At 34.9% G+C, this 15,056-nt stretch overlaps 1 protein-coding gene across 1 annotated transcript in view; it reads left to right on the forward strand.

Moving 5' to 3' along the window:
• Positions 1 to 15,056, forward strand: part of PIGK (phosphatidylinositol glycan anchor biosynthesis class K) — a 202,580-nt gene that overhangs the window by 151,204 nt on the left and 36,320 nt on the right. The window contains 1 exon segment of the mRNA XM_007946505.1: positions 7,405 to 7,489. Within this exon segment, the coding sequence (XP_007944696.1) occupies positions 7,405 to 7,489 (85 nt within the window).

The raw sequence follows: 15,056 nt of genomic DNA on the forward strand, positions 1-15,056 counted from the left end.
TGATGGTTGTCTAAAGAAACACACTTATGCTAGTGTTTGAGATACTAGTTGAATTAGCCACCTTTTTTGTGTAACATCATTTTTACTTTAAAAAAACAAACAAGAACTGTGCTTATTAAAACTTAGATATTTGGCAGATATTTTCTTGAAAATGAACCTATTATCTCAAGAAAAAACAACTGACAGTATCTGTGGCTAGTGATAAAATTTGATCAAGGAAAAACAGGAATTTTGGAAAAATTGTAGCCACCACACTAAACATTTTAGCTTCCCAGTAACTATAGACTTCTCTAGATGAAATCAATGGTGATACTGACAGATACCAATTTGTGTTATTTTGTGATGATATTTTTCAATATTTGAAGGATCTTAATAACTCAGTGAACTAATAGTTTCCAAATAATGCATTTATAATGTTCTAAATTTATACATGGGTAGAAGATCCATTACCAAAAGATTTTAATGTAACACAGTAGCAAAGCTTCATTCATTATTTGAGATTCTACCTTAGAACTGACCTTTAAGAAACTAAAACAGCAAGACTGTTGAGTTTTGGTGTATTTTAAAGCAAATTACAAGTATCTTATGTCAGTACTTCAGTGTGAATTTTTAAATGATAAGCATCTTTTAGATTTTTAAGAAACAGAAAACATCATAGCTAACAAAGGTAAGAATACCTTATGTGTTGTTCCTGGATTCTTAAAAGCTTGCAAGCGGCCAATCTTGATACATGATTGGCTTCTATTCACCTGGAGCCGCAAAGGAGAAAGGAGACTCAAGAATCAGAGGAGGAACTTCCATTAACGGCCTCCATTAAGGGCTACCATCTTTACCAAGAGACCAGAAGTACTGGATGGTTCCTGGCTACCATTGCTGAAAACTTTGATCAGGGTCTCAATAGATGGATCCTGATCAAAAGGGGAAAAATATGGAACAGAATTTCAAATTTTTATGGAATCCATATCTACTAGACCATTGAGCTTAGAGGAACCCCTGAATCTAATGCCCTGAGATAATCTTTAAATCTTGAGGAGAAACTATTCTTTGAAGTTATCATTAAACAACAGTTTAACTGAATTGGTAAAGAATGTTTGCCTTGAGCAAAGCCATCTTTTAAAGAATTAGATAATTGACATCAAATTGACATCAGTAACTCTAAAACATATGTAAGAAGTTAAGGGGTCCCTTAATCTAACTTATTGGTGGTGAAATGGTTTGGGTAGTGATAATGAAGAACTAACCTATGTCAATGAAATGTACATGTAGAAATTATTAAATGGGTATATGTTTTTCTGTGTTTATTTTTAAAAATAAGATACATATCAAAGTAAGATACATATTTAAAAAGGTGAATAATACCTTAATATCACCTTTTGCAAGACCATGTTAAAATGCCTTAAATTTATTCAAAATTATCCTCTTATATGTTGTTTGAATTAGAATTCAAACAAGGCCCACTGTTACATTTAGTTAAAATATCTCTTAATTCTTTTTTAATCTGTTGTGGTTTCTCTTTTCTTTCTTTTTTAATGACAAAGCTAGATCATTTTCCTGTAGAGCACCCCACATTCTGACTTTAGGTAATTGAATCCTCATAGTGTCCTGTATTTCCTGCTGAATGATAATTGAATTTAGTGGCTTGATTAAGATTTCAATTTTTTGGAAAGAATAATTCATAGGTTGTGCTATAAACTTGGCATTTCATCTCTTAGGGTGGAGTGGGACAAAAACATTAAGACCTAGTTCTAACAAAAGTCTCTTTCCCACAATAAGCTGAAACCGTAAAAGCCTACACCTTCTATATGAACATGAAATGGAACTAGTCCAGCCTTTATGGTATTAAAACTTGGCATTTATGGTGTACATGAATGAATTAAAAAAGAAAAAATAATTTACCAAAAGTTATCTACCAAGTTGCTCTACAATTCTTTGTCAGTTAGTGTCAGACCAGTCCAGGACAATCTCGGTTTCCCTTCTTTGGTCAGTTCAGATGTCAGCTGATCCACACAGCCCTTTCTCCCTAGTCCCCATTCACCTAGGGCTAGGTCAGCAGGTACTGGTCCCTTGTGGTTCTGTTTTGACACAGTAACTACAACAATGGATTCAAAGATAGCAGTGATTGTGAGAGTGGCACAGGACTGGGTAGGGTTTATTCTGTTGTACATTGGGTCACTATGAGTTGGAATCAACTCAGTGGCACCTAACAACAAAAACAATAACATGAGACTAAGTTTCAGGGTAATTTTTTAAGCAGCCATAGTAACTGGAACAGCCTTCATGGAGAGTGTGAGAATGGGCAACATCGGAGAGCTGATAACTGTAAGACTTGAGTTCTAGACTATCGCCACTACTCTCAATAGAGATAACTTTTACATTTTTACTGTTAAGGTGCTAAACACTGATTCATTCAAAATCATCCTGTAACCTATAGCAAATTCTGTTGGATTCTCGATGTTTTCTAATATTATCCTCATTCCATAATCCCTTCTTATAAACTTCATTTATAGTAAACATCTATTTGTGAGAAAGATAGAAGTTGATAGAACTTACATAATTGAAAAGTTAAGGAACTCTGTCTAACATACAACTGTTGGTCTCTGCTTGTCTGGACCAAAGGCGAATGAAGACTCAAGGAAGAAATTAGGCTACAGGCCCATGTGAATCACAGCCTCTTCTAGCCTGAGACGAGAAGGTCTAGTTGGTTCCTAGGCTACTACTACTGACTGTTAAGCCAAGGACACAATAGTAGGTCCTGATTAGAATGGGAGAAAAATGAAGAACCAAACATTCATAAAAAAGGCCATGCTTTGGCAGACAATGTTTCTGCAGGTGTATTGCTATGTTCTGTAAGAATTCCCAGGCATATAGTAAAGCTGACAAGGGACAAGGTTGTAGTCACTTCTTGGCCACAGCCAGCTACCAAGAGAGAGTGAGTAGTTAGACTTCTCTGCTTGGGACCATAGTCACAGGGGATGCCTAGCTCAACTGGCATAACATCCTACACAAAACATTGTTCCACATCCTACTTTGGCAAGTAGCGATTGGGATCTTTGAGTAGCAATCCAAATGCAACGATGGGTCTCTCCTCACCCAGAGCAAAGAATAATAAAGAAGACCAAAGATTCACAGAAACAATTAGTCCAAGCTACTGGTATACCCCATGAGATCCTCAGCCTATATGACTATGAGATCAGAAGAACTAGATGGTGCCCGGCTACCACTGTCAACCACTTGGAGGGGGATCTATGTAGGAGATCCTGTGTTGAGTGGGAGAACAATGTGAAACAAAACTGAAAATCATTTGGAAAAAAAAAGGGGGGGGACCAGGTTTGCTTGTCTGATACAGCCTGATGGAACGAACCACTGAGACTCTGGCTCCTAGCTGCTCTTCAGGCTGTAATTGGACCCACTCCTGTGGCTTCCAGCCAAACAAAAGACAGGCATATGAGGTGAACATTTACATTACGTAGATACATTCCTTGGAGAGAACAATCATGGGAGAATAGAAGGGCTGTGTATGCACAGGGAGATTGCTCAGGGGGCAGGAGTGAATGGAGGGATGGACACAGGGAAGAGGTAACGATCAGGAGGAAGTGGGAGGGGAGCTGTTGCATTGGGGTAAATTGTAGTCAATGTCATGAGACAAAGTGTATGTGAACTGCTATATGGAAAGTGAATTTGCTCTGTAAACTTTCACCCAAATCACAATTTATGTGTGTGTGTGTGTGTGTGTGTGTGTGTGTATATATATATATGTACAAAAAACCAACTCTTGGTTCCATTAAAAAAAAGACCATACTTACAGGACTGATAAAGAAAAGATACTGTTTTAAACTGAAATTAAAGCCACTTCCGGAGGTCACCTTCCAGCCAAATAATAGATTGGCCTATAAAATAAATACTAATACCCATGAGAAGTGTGCCTCTTTAAACAATCAACTATAGGAGACCAAACATTCAACATATATCCAAAAGCAAAGATGAGAAGACAGGAGGGGTAGGGAAACTGGATGGAGGAACAGGGCAGGTGGGGTGGAAATGGTGACAATGTTGACACATTGAAGGGATTGAAACTAATTTCACAGAATAGTTTGTGTATGAATTGTTTAATGGAAATCTAATTTACTGTGTAAACTTTCAATAAAATGCAATAAAGTTTTTAAAGTTAAGGAACATTAAGTTATAGAGTGACCAAAGTTTATTACTGGTTACCAGTGGTGCTGAGAGAGAGAAAAGGTGAGTCATTGGTTAGGAAATATTGAGTTTCTGTTTATGACGATGGAAAACTTGGCAATGTATATTAATGATTGTTACACAATATGATTAATGTCACTGATGCCACTAAATTGTACACATGAAAAATTTTAACTTGGCAAATGTGTTATTTATATTTTTACACCAATAAAAAATTAAAAAAAAACTAAAAAAGTTAACATTATAGATTTCATTTATTTTCAAGTTACTGATTTAGCTCAAGAAAAAAGTTTAAACATGTTGAGTTGAAAGAAACAAACTAGCAACTGCTGCTACTTTGAAGTTGTCAAAAATTTCATTCTGCTTGGATCAACAATCAGTGTCCAAGGAAGCAGCAGTTAAGAAATCAAATGATGTATTACATTGGGCAAATCCATTTTAAAAGCCCTCATTAAAGTTTTAAAAAGCAAAGATGTTACTTTGATGATTAAGGTGCACCTGACCCAAGCAAGGAAGAATTGGTACATTTGAATTGTGGTGTTGGCAAACATATTGACTGTACCATGGACTGCCTAAAGAAAGAACAAATCAGTCTTGAAAAAATACAACCAAAATTCTCTTTAGAAGCAAGGATGATGAGACTTTAACCCACTCGTCATGGATATATCATCAGAAAGCAATCGATAGAAGAGGGCATCATGGTTGTTAGAAGGTCATTTAAAATGAGGGAAACCTTCATTGAGATGGATTGATGCACAAAGCCAGGCAACATTTCTTTCTGTTATACATAGTTCCCATGAGTCAGAGCTGACTCTATAGCAACTAACAACAAAAACAACAACCTGTTTTGAAAGGATTTGAAGCAGGTAAGTAAGGGTAGGGATTTGAAGTAGATAGGTTTTTAAGTTGGTAAGTTGACATGTAATTCACAAAGAAAAAAGATAAGTTTAAGGCGATCAAATGTAATGCAAAAATTATCAAGCAGTGTCATTAACATCATATGCTAGCAAAATTTTCCTGAAGATAATTTAAGAATGCAGCTGTATATCAATAGGGAACTGGCAGAAATTTAAACTGGATGCAGAAGAGTACATGGAATGAGGGATATCATTGCTGATGTCAGATGGATCCTGGCTGAAAGCAGAGAATATCAGAAAGATATTTACCTATAGGAGCTCTGGTGGCATAGTGCCTAAGGCATTGTAAACACAGGTAAACATATTGATGACAAGAAGGCATTCATCTGTGTGGTTCATAATAAATTATAGATAACATTGTGAAGGACAAGAATTCTAGAACACTTAATTGTGTTCATGCAGAAGCTATACATAGATTAAGAGGCATTAGTTTGAACAGAGCAAGGGAATTTTGTATGGCTTAAAATTGGAAAAGGTGTGCAACAGGGTTGTATCATACTTACTCAATTTGTATGCTGAGCAAATAATCTAAGAAGCTGGACTATATTATAAGAATGCCACATCAGGATTGGAGGAAGTCTCATTAACAATTTGTAATATGCAGATGATGTAACTTTGCTTGCCAAAAATGAAGATGACTTGAAACATTTACTGATGAAAGTCAGAAACTACAGCCTTCAGTATGGATTATACTGGAACATAATTAAGATGAAAATCCTCACATTTGGACCAGTAAGCAACATTATGATAGTGAAAAAAAATTGAAGTTGTCAGGATTTCATTCTATTTGGGTCAGCAGTCAGCACCCACAAAAGTGATGGTCAGGAATGAAATGACCTATTGTGTTGGGCAAATCTGCTGCAAAAGATTTCTTTAAAATCTTAAGAAAACAAAAATGTCACTTTGATAGCTAAGCACCTGATCTAAGCAGTGGTGTTTTGAGTTGCCTTATATGCATGCAAAAGGTAGACAGTGAAAAACAAACACTAAAGAAGAATTGAAAAATGTGAATTGTGGGTTGATGACAAATATTAAATATACCATGGACTGCCAGAAGAATGAACATATCAATATCAGTCTTGGAGGAAGTATAACCTGAATGCTTCTTAGAAATGAGGATGATGAGATTTCATGTCACTTTCAGCATGTGTTCAGGGAAGGACCAATTGCTGGACAAAGACATCATGTTTGGTAAACTAGAGGATCAGCAAAAACGAGGCCCTCAGTGAGACAGATTGATTACAACAGTGGATTCATACATACCAGCAATTGTGAGCATGGCACAAAACCTGAGCAACATTTAGTTCTGTTACATGTAAGGTCACTGTGAATCAGAGCCAACTTGATGGCCACTAACAACAGCAACATCAAATATGTTTAGGTCTTACTGTCTTGAAATACAGTGTTTATTTGCTATTTATAAAAACATCAACAGTTTTTAAGCATATTATCAATATTTTGTTGTTTAGAGAAATACTTTTTATTGGTGGCCTGTGCTTTTCCTGTTTTATACTTTATTAGGTATTATGTCAACTCTGCATCTCATTGTTAATATAGTTACCAAAGAAAATATTTTCCATGTTAAGAAAAAAATAACCTCTCAGGGTTGCTGCTATCTTTATTTATTTATACATTCGTTCAATAAATAGTTATTGAATGTTTATTACATTCTAAGTATTGGCTGTACAAAGAAGACTAAAACATGATTTTTGTCTTCAAGGAGGTAAAAATGTACCCTAGGGAAATGTAAACAAATTACTATATTTGAAAGAAGAGTAAACAATGCAGAGAAGACGTGGTTGGTCCAAACAGAGGAAATAGCATGGGAAAAGTCACAGAATCATGGTGTGCAGGGTCTATGGTAGGGGTGATGGAGTGGCTGGTATTTGGATGTGGCTGGAGCAAAATTACATAAAGAATTAAGAAAGGATTGCTAGAGACAAGTCTTAAACATGGTTGGAACAGATTTTTAGTGTCTTTAAATGCTATGCTAAAAAGTACACTGTATAAAAATAGTTCTTAAATATTTTTAAGCATCAAAATGAAAGAGAGGATCTGAGAACATTACGTTTTGTTAGCTAATTTATTTTTACATAGCAATTAATCCAATTAGAATATATTTGTAATTTTGTCATTTAAATAATTATCGTTAGGTGGTTTTTCCAAAATTATTGATAAATACTGATTATTCAAAAGTTTCAATATATATATTTTAATGTATTTTGTATTTGTCATATTTAAAAACAGTATTTTAAATACCTTAGCTTTATGTTTTTCCATTTCTTTTTTCTAGATATAAGGAAGACCAGATGGATGGGGAGCTAATAGAACCTCTGAAATACGCTGAGCAACTTCCTGTAGCTCAGATAATACACCAGGTTTGCTTCCTACCTTCTTCTTTAGAAAGAAGCTAGATTTTTAATCTCTTAAAAGTAATTGCTTTTGTTAGATTTTTCAGAATCAATGTGCTATAGCTTAAAGGGATGCTAGGCTGTCTATCCCTATTTAGACTATACCTATTACAGTTGGAAGTCTTATTCAAAGCACAATATTAAAAGGCTACTTGCTGTGTAATGTTAGAATTCTTGGTTATTATAAAATACAGGGTAGAATTAAAATTATCTTTTGTGCCTTACTTAACAAAAAAACTTAATTTCCAGAAAACTTTCATTTTGAGCCATTGTACTTTTAGTGATAAAGAAAAAAAAAGCTGAAAAAATTATTTGGATAATTCTTTTTGAGTGGCTAAAAAGAGAAAACAATCTTACACGATTTTTCCACTCCTTCCCCCATTATCAACCCCTATAAAGTATAATTCTAAATGTCATTTGAGCAATTTTTCCATTTCTGATTACAGTGTCTCTATCATCCCTTCTATGTAACGGTTAGAGAAGGCAGTATTGTAAACATTTAAAGCTTAGATTTTGGACTGTAATTTTGACAACATATAACCTCCGTCCTGGTGGGCCCAATTTTAATCATTTAAAATGATTTGTTGACTAGAGTTATAGCCTTTTTACCAAACAGGCTTTTCAGAACCTCACAAATTATAGGAAATGATAAAAGACCTTAAATGTCAGAATTTAATTATTATTCTGAGTCTTTCCTATGTTTTTGTCAATTAAAAGGTTTTCTTTTTTTTTTTTTTTAAGCTGATACGGGTTTATTTAAAGAACAGCCAGTTTGAGCTTATTAAAAGAATCATTAGCTTTTACTTTAAAATGTTGCCTATATAAATCCTTTTATTGACATTAAAATTTAATATTAAAATTCTCTTGAGAAATTACAAAAAATGATTGGAAATTTACCTCTTTGGGAAGCTTCATCTGTGCTTGGTAATCAGGTCCAGTTTATATGTCAGGAATTCCCTAGTGTTGTCAGAGCTTAAATGACCTAACAGCCTGCAAATGTCACATTTAAAATTCTGTCTTCATGCCTGACTCTCAGTATAAATGAATTAAACAGCAGAGCAGGCAGCAAGTCAATATGTTCTTAACAGTAAGAGTGAGCAATGAAACAGTCTGTGGTTTGTTCAGAATAGGTAAATAGAATCTGTCCAGAACAGTTCACCTAGAATAAAATCTAAAACAGGAAACAGAATTAACCTTTAAGATGGGTGACCACATGAAATGTCAGTAATATTTTTATAGCATGAATTAACCGATAAACTGGTTGGTTTATGTAGCAGCCATGTTTTGCTGTTTTACACTGTGTAAATTCAAAGATGAAAATATTTGACCCTGGTGAAAATTTTAGATTATAATATTTTTTCATATGTAGGAGACTGTTAATTTTAAAACTGAATTATAAATTTTATAATTAAAATCTTGTGTTATCTGATTTTATAAAATTTCTATTTTTGAGATAAAATTATAATAGAGAGAGATTTATGTATTCTTTATTTTTATTGAAGAAAATTAATTGTTTTCAATTAAGGGATAATCAGGAAAGGTCATTGTTAATACCAGGTTCTTGATCTATTCTTTTTGTTATTTCCCTTTACTGATAGTCCAGTTACCATTGGGATTGTTACCAAGTGGTCTTTAAGAAACATATGGATGTCGCCATTTATAAGTGGATCATTTGGAAATAATTTTTCCCTAAGAGATAGTGACATATGTGATAATTAAGTTCAGCTAATTAACGAAAGCTTTTTAATCCATATTATATCTAAGTTACAGTAGTATTGTAGTTTATAACTAACCACCACTTGTAACTACGTTTATGGGAAATAGGTATCTTTCCTCTAATATTCCATTGTGCTTTACCTTTGCATATCTTGGCTTATCATTTTTATAGTGACTAAATAATTTATTTACAAGTTTTATATTCCCTCTTTGATTATCTTTCTGGATATTTTTGATTTCTTAATGATCCCTTCAGCATCTTGCCTTGTGCCATGTATGCATGGATGAATGGATGGATAGATATTTTTAATTGTATCTTGAGAGCCATGAACACCTCTCTTCGCTTCTTCCACCCAAGCATTAGAAGCTGGGAATTCTCACTGGTAGCACAGTTTAGAAGCTGCAGAAAAGATGGAGGCAAGAAGTAGGGATGGAGCCTGTAATACAGAGAGAAACGATTCTTGATCATTTAAATAATTCATTTATTATGTATGCTACTTAAACTGCTTTTTTAAAATGAGGAACTAAATAGGATTCCTAGTATTACCATTTATCTTACCAAATTACCTAACATTTTACTTGAGAACCTAGGAAATATGATTTAATAATAGAATAAGAGAATCATGTAAGATAGCCAGATATAAGATAAACAAAACTAATTGCTTCTCTATATTTGCTATCCTTTCCCATTGCTGTCATATCATCACTTCCAAGACATGGTGACCCCATGTGTTGCAGAATAGAACTACTCCATAGGGTTTCTTTAGCTGCAGTCTTTTTGGAAGCATTTTACTGGGCCTTTCTTCTGTGGAAGGCATTCTGGTGGCTCAGTACCTAAGGCATTTGACTGCTAATCAGAAGTTTCGCATCTTAAACCCACCAGCAGCTCCATGAAAGGAAAATTAGGCAATCTACTCTGTAAAGATTTACCACCTTGGAAACTCAGTGGGAGTGGCTATGAATCAGAATCTATTAGAAGGCAATAGGTTTGGTTTGGTTTTTCTTCTGTGGATCACAGACCATTTGCACCATCCATGGGCCTTATATTTGCAATGAACACACAACAATGAAAACAACTATAAAATACTCAGAATTAAATTTAACAGATAAGCCACAGAATGTATATAAGAGGGCTGTGGAAACATAACCGTGTTTCAGAAATGAGAAGATACACCAAATACTTAGTTGGTTAAACTTAATGTTGTGAAAGAGTCTCCTGAATTAGCAATTCTAGTATAACAGGAAAAGTGGAGTATTATTGTTTTGTTTTTTAATGTTAGTAAAAATGATCCTATATTTCATGTGGAAACAAAAAGTCATGAATAGCCAAAAAAGTATGCAAAATGGGAAGCACTTGGCCTACCAGATACCATCCCATAGTCTAAAGCCATTAAAATCAGATAAATATGGTATGGAAAAAAAGGAGTAGATAAGTGGAAAACAATGGAGGAGTTACTTTCTAACTTTACTTAATATAATTCACAATAAAAAAATATACTTTACATACATAATGACCATGTAGCTGTGTATGTGCAAAATTGAAATAGTGCTTCATGATATATTTAACCCTATTACATAGTATGTAACCCTATTACATAGTATGTAGTCAGATATTTTCTTTTTCTATTTTTTAAAATCCTGATTAAAGTGTATTAAACTGATTTTAGAAATAACACATTAGTCCTGACCTGTGGTTTGAAAGACCCTTGAAAAGATTTCACAATATCTGATAATTTAACATAGGTTAAAAATAATATTTTATTTCATTGGAAAAAGGATGTATTTATTTAATACATGGTGTTGGCACAAATGGCAATTCATCTTATAGAAAATAAAGTTAGACCCCTGTCTTAGTTCTTTAGTGCTGCTATAACAGAAATAACACAGGTAGATGGTTTTACCAAACAAATTTATCTCTTACAGTTTAGGAGGCTAGAGGTCTAACTTCAGAGTGTTGGCTATAGGGACTGGGTGAAGGCCCCTTAACAATGGGCTTCAGCTCTGCCTCTTGTTCCAGGCCCACTGGAGCTGGAGGCTTCTTCTGATTCACACAGCTGCTGGCTGCTGAGACTGGTGAACCCAAGGCTGGCAGGTTAAAATACACAGTCCCAAGATCAGCAGGCAGGATGGCAGGCTACTGGTTCAAGTCCAGGAACAATCCCAAGTTCAGCAAACAACATGGCAGGCTACTGGTTGAAGTACGGGAACTGAAGACTCAGCTAAATGCCAGATCCATATGTGCCAAAAAGCTAGAGATCTTTCTCAGAGCTTCTCTATATATACTGGAAGCAGGCCTCACCCCAAAGGCAGCTCCCCTTCCACTGGTTAACATCTCACAGCTGATTCCACCATGGAGTTGGTTACCTAATCTCATCATGGGGGATAACTACATTTAGCTGCCAAGCCACTCAGACTCACAGCCCAGCCAAGTTGACACATAGCCTTGACTACTGCAACTCCTATTTCATACTATATTCAAAACTAAATTTTGTATAGATTAAAGATTTAAATGTAAATATACTCAAATGTTCATAGGAATATTGTTCATATAGCAAGTGTCCATCAACTGATAAATGCATAAACAAAATATGTTATATCTTTATAAAAAAACACATTCAACAATTAAAAGGAATGAACTATTAATTCCTGTTACAGTATGGATGAACTTTGAAAACAGGCTAAATGAAGAAGTTAGTCTACACCAAAGGCCACATGTTACATGATTGCATTTATATGAAATTACACACATATTCAACCTAATGGTTCCACTCATGAATTAGCCTGAACTCCTACTTTATTATTATTATTTATAGCTGACATTGAATCAATTCTGACTCATGGCAATGCAGTGCGTATCAGAGTAGAATTGTGTTTCATAGAGTTTTCAGTGGCTGATAATTTTTGGAGGTAGATCACAAGACCTTTTTTATTAGGCATCTCTGGGTGGACTTGAACCTTTAACCTTTCAGTTAGCAACCAAGTGTGTTAACCATTTGTACCACTTTAGAGAGTAAAATATATAAATAATGTTGTTAGGCACCATGTAGTCAATTCTAACTCATAGTTACCCCATGTGACATAGTAAGAGTTTTCCATAGAGTTTTCTTGAAAGCAAATCACCTGGTCTTTCTCTTGAGAAGTTGTTGTGAGGGTTTGAACCATCAGAGTTTCTGTTAGCAGATGAGCACCAAAATGTTGCACCACCAAGTTTCCTAATATATACATAAGTACTAATACATAAAAACCCCAGTACCATGGTATTTGTAGCAGCTGTAATAGTCACAGAAAACTGGAAACCACGTATATGCCCCTCAGCATAGTTGATAAATAATTTTCAGAAGCTACAGTTTAGTGCAGCAAATAGATGTTTTTCTTTATTTTCTCATAATTAGATTTATTTCTAATCAACTATCCTTCTGTTGCCACATTATATTTCTTTCTAATAGCAGAAAACTTAATCTAGTCACTTCTAGATAAAGTCACTCACAACCAGGATGTTCTCTCTCTTCCACTCCTTCATGGGATAATAGAATTACAGCCCAGGGAACAGAAGGTAGCTGACATGGCTTCATGGCACTGAGAGGTTCAAGGTGGTCCTCTACTGAGATATAATGTTACATTGTATGGTCTTGGATTGGCATCTATCCCTGCTGGTATACACTGAGATGGTTGGTGTGCATGTTGTTGTTGTTATGTGCCATCGAGTTGGACCCGATTCATAGCGACCCCTCCTTAGGTTTCCGAGGCAGTATCATTACGGAAGTAGATTTCCCCATCTTCCTTATGAGGAGTGGCTGGTGGGTTTGAACCACCATCTCGTCACACATGGCTTCCCAGAATGGCTCTAGCAAAGTTTTGAGGAGGCAAACAGTATGTAATAGCAAAGACCAGCTTCTCATTTGCTGTCATTCTTTCTCTCTTTTTTTCCCATCTTCTGTCTTCTGACTTTCACATTTTCTTTCTTCTTCCTCTCCCTCATATTTCTTTCTATTTCATTCCTGTAAGCCAGTAATATGAATCCTTCCCAGAGAAAAATGAATAATATGGGGTGTTAGACACATTTGTTGTTGTTGTTGTTATGTGCCGTCGAGTCGGCCCCGACTCATAGCGACCCCTCGTTGGGTTTCCAAGGCAGTATCACTACGGAAGTAGGATTGCCCAACCTTCCTTCCAAGGAGTGGCTGGTGGGTTTGAACCGCCAGCCTTCTGGTTAGCAGTCAAGTGCTTTAGCCACTATGCTACCAGAGCTCCTGTTAGACACATAGTAGATAGAAATGAGTACAATGACCATTGATATTGAAGATAAGGGTTTTTCACTTTGTAACTAAGAAGCAAAGAGAGGTACCAGATCTAGAGGGTCAGTTTAAACAAGGGAAAACCTTAATGAGATTGACTGACACTGTTGCCACAACAATGAACTCAGATATATGAATGATAATGAAAATGGCACAGGAGTGGGCCTTGTTTCATTCTCATGTATAAGGTTGCCATGAGCCTAAGTCAACTCAACATAAATAACAACAGTAACAACAAAGAAAGTCACTATGATCTTATTGGCAAACCGTTTGTGATCCTCAGATTCCTTTCATAGTCAACAATATTAGTATCTATTATGCATTTTGAGAAATTACACATATTATAGGGGTTATTATGTTAGCAATTTCGGATATTCAGTGGTCTTAAAATAAAATTTAAAAGTACAAAATCATTGGGAATAATAAATTGCAATAATTTTATGCAAAGGGCCTTACTATATATGAAACTGTTATGAAGACCTTTATTCCCCCCAAATTAGACAACTTTGATAAAATAGACAAATTCCTAGAAAGACATAAATGGCAAAACTGACTCAAAAAGAAATAGAAAAACTGAATAGATCTATAAAAAGGAAAGCAATCAAATTTTTAAATAAAAATCTTCTCACAAAGAAAAGTTAAGGTCCTGATGGCATTACTAGTGAATTCTATCAAGCATTTAAAGAAGAAATAATACCAATACTACACACTCTCTTTCAGAAAATAGAGGAGAGAATACGTCCCAGCTTATTTTATGAATCTAGTGTTACTTTGATACCCAAGTCAGACATCACAGAAGAAGAAAACCACAAGCCATTATTCTTCATGAACAGAGACGCAAAACCTGTAACAAAATATTAGCACAGAAACAATAAGTAACTGATGCAAGATTTAACAACTGGGCCTATTGAAAAGCCACCATTTGAACCTACGCAGTCTATCTCCAAGAGCCTTTGCTCTTATCCACTCGACAACACTATGTTATAGAAAACATCAGAGGAATGGTGTGATTCAATACTAATAGAATCTAAATCTCCACGGAGTCTCTCTGTTCTTGGTCCTCATGATTATTGTTCCCATTTGTGAAATTAAATTTATCTTTACTACCTGAGCCTGTTTCTATATTAAACAAGTGGGTACATGTCTGATTTAAACTTCTTGAGTAGAGATCTTTTGGTAGATACTTACCTGGGACTTAAGATCTGTGAGAGATTCATTTCTGGAACTTAAGATTTTGAAACAATTTTATCTTCATTAATTCAGAGTCCTCCACTAAGGCAAAGACTCTGTGCAAAGGCCCAAACCCATGTATGTTTTTAAAAAGTTTAACTTACTCAAATGTTATGTATCATAGAATACTTGGCCTTGACAAAGATAATGTTATCACTTTTTACCTCTACTGTGTTCTTATTCAAATGTCAGGCTTTCTCTGTATCTTCCTATTTGTATTACAAGACCTCTTACAAATCCTTTAATATTTTTATAAGATTAGTAGATTCCAAGCTGGTTTTTTTTTTTTTTTT

Source organism: Orycteropus afer, unplaced genomic scaffold (assembly GCF_000298275.1).
Source record: "Orycteropus afer afer isolate SDZICR_OR568_19922 unplaced genomic scaffold, OryAfe1.0 scaffold00164, whole genome shotgun sequence".
NCBI lineage: Eukaryota > Metazoa > Chordata > Mammalia > Tubulidentata > Orycteropodidae > Orycteropus > Orycteropus afer.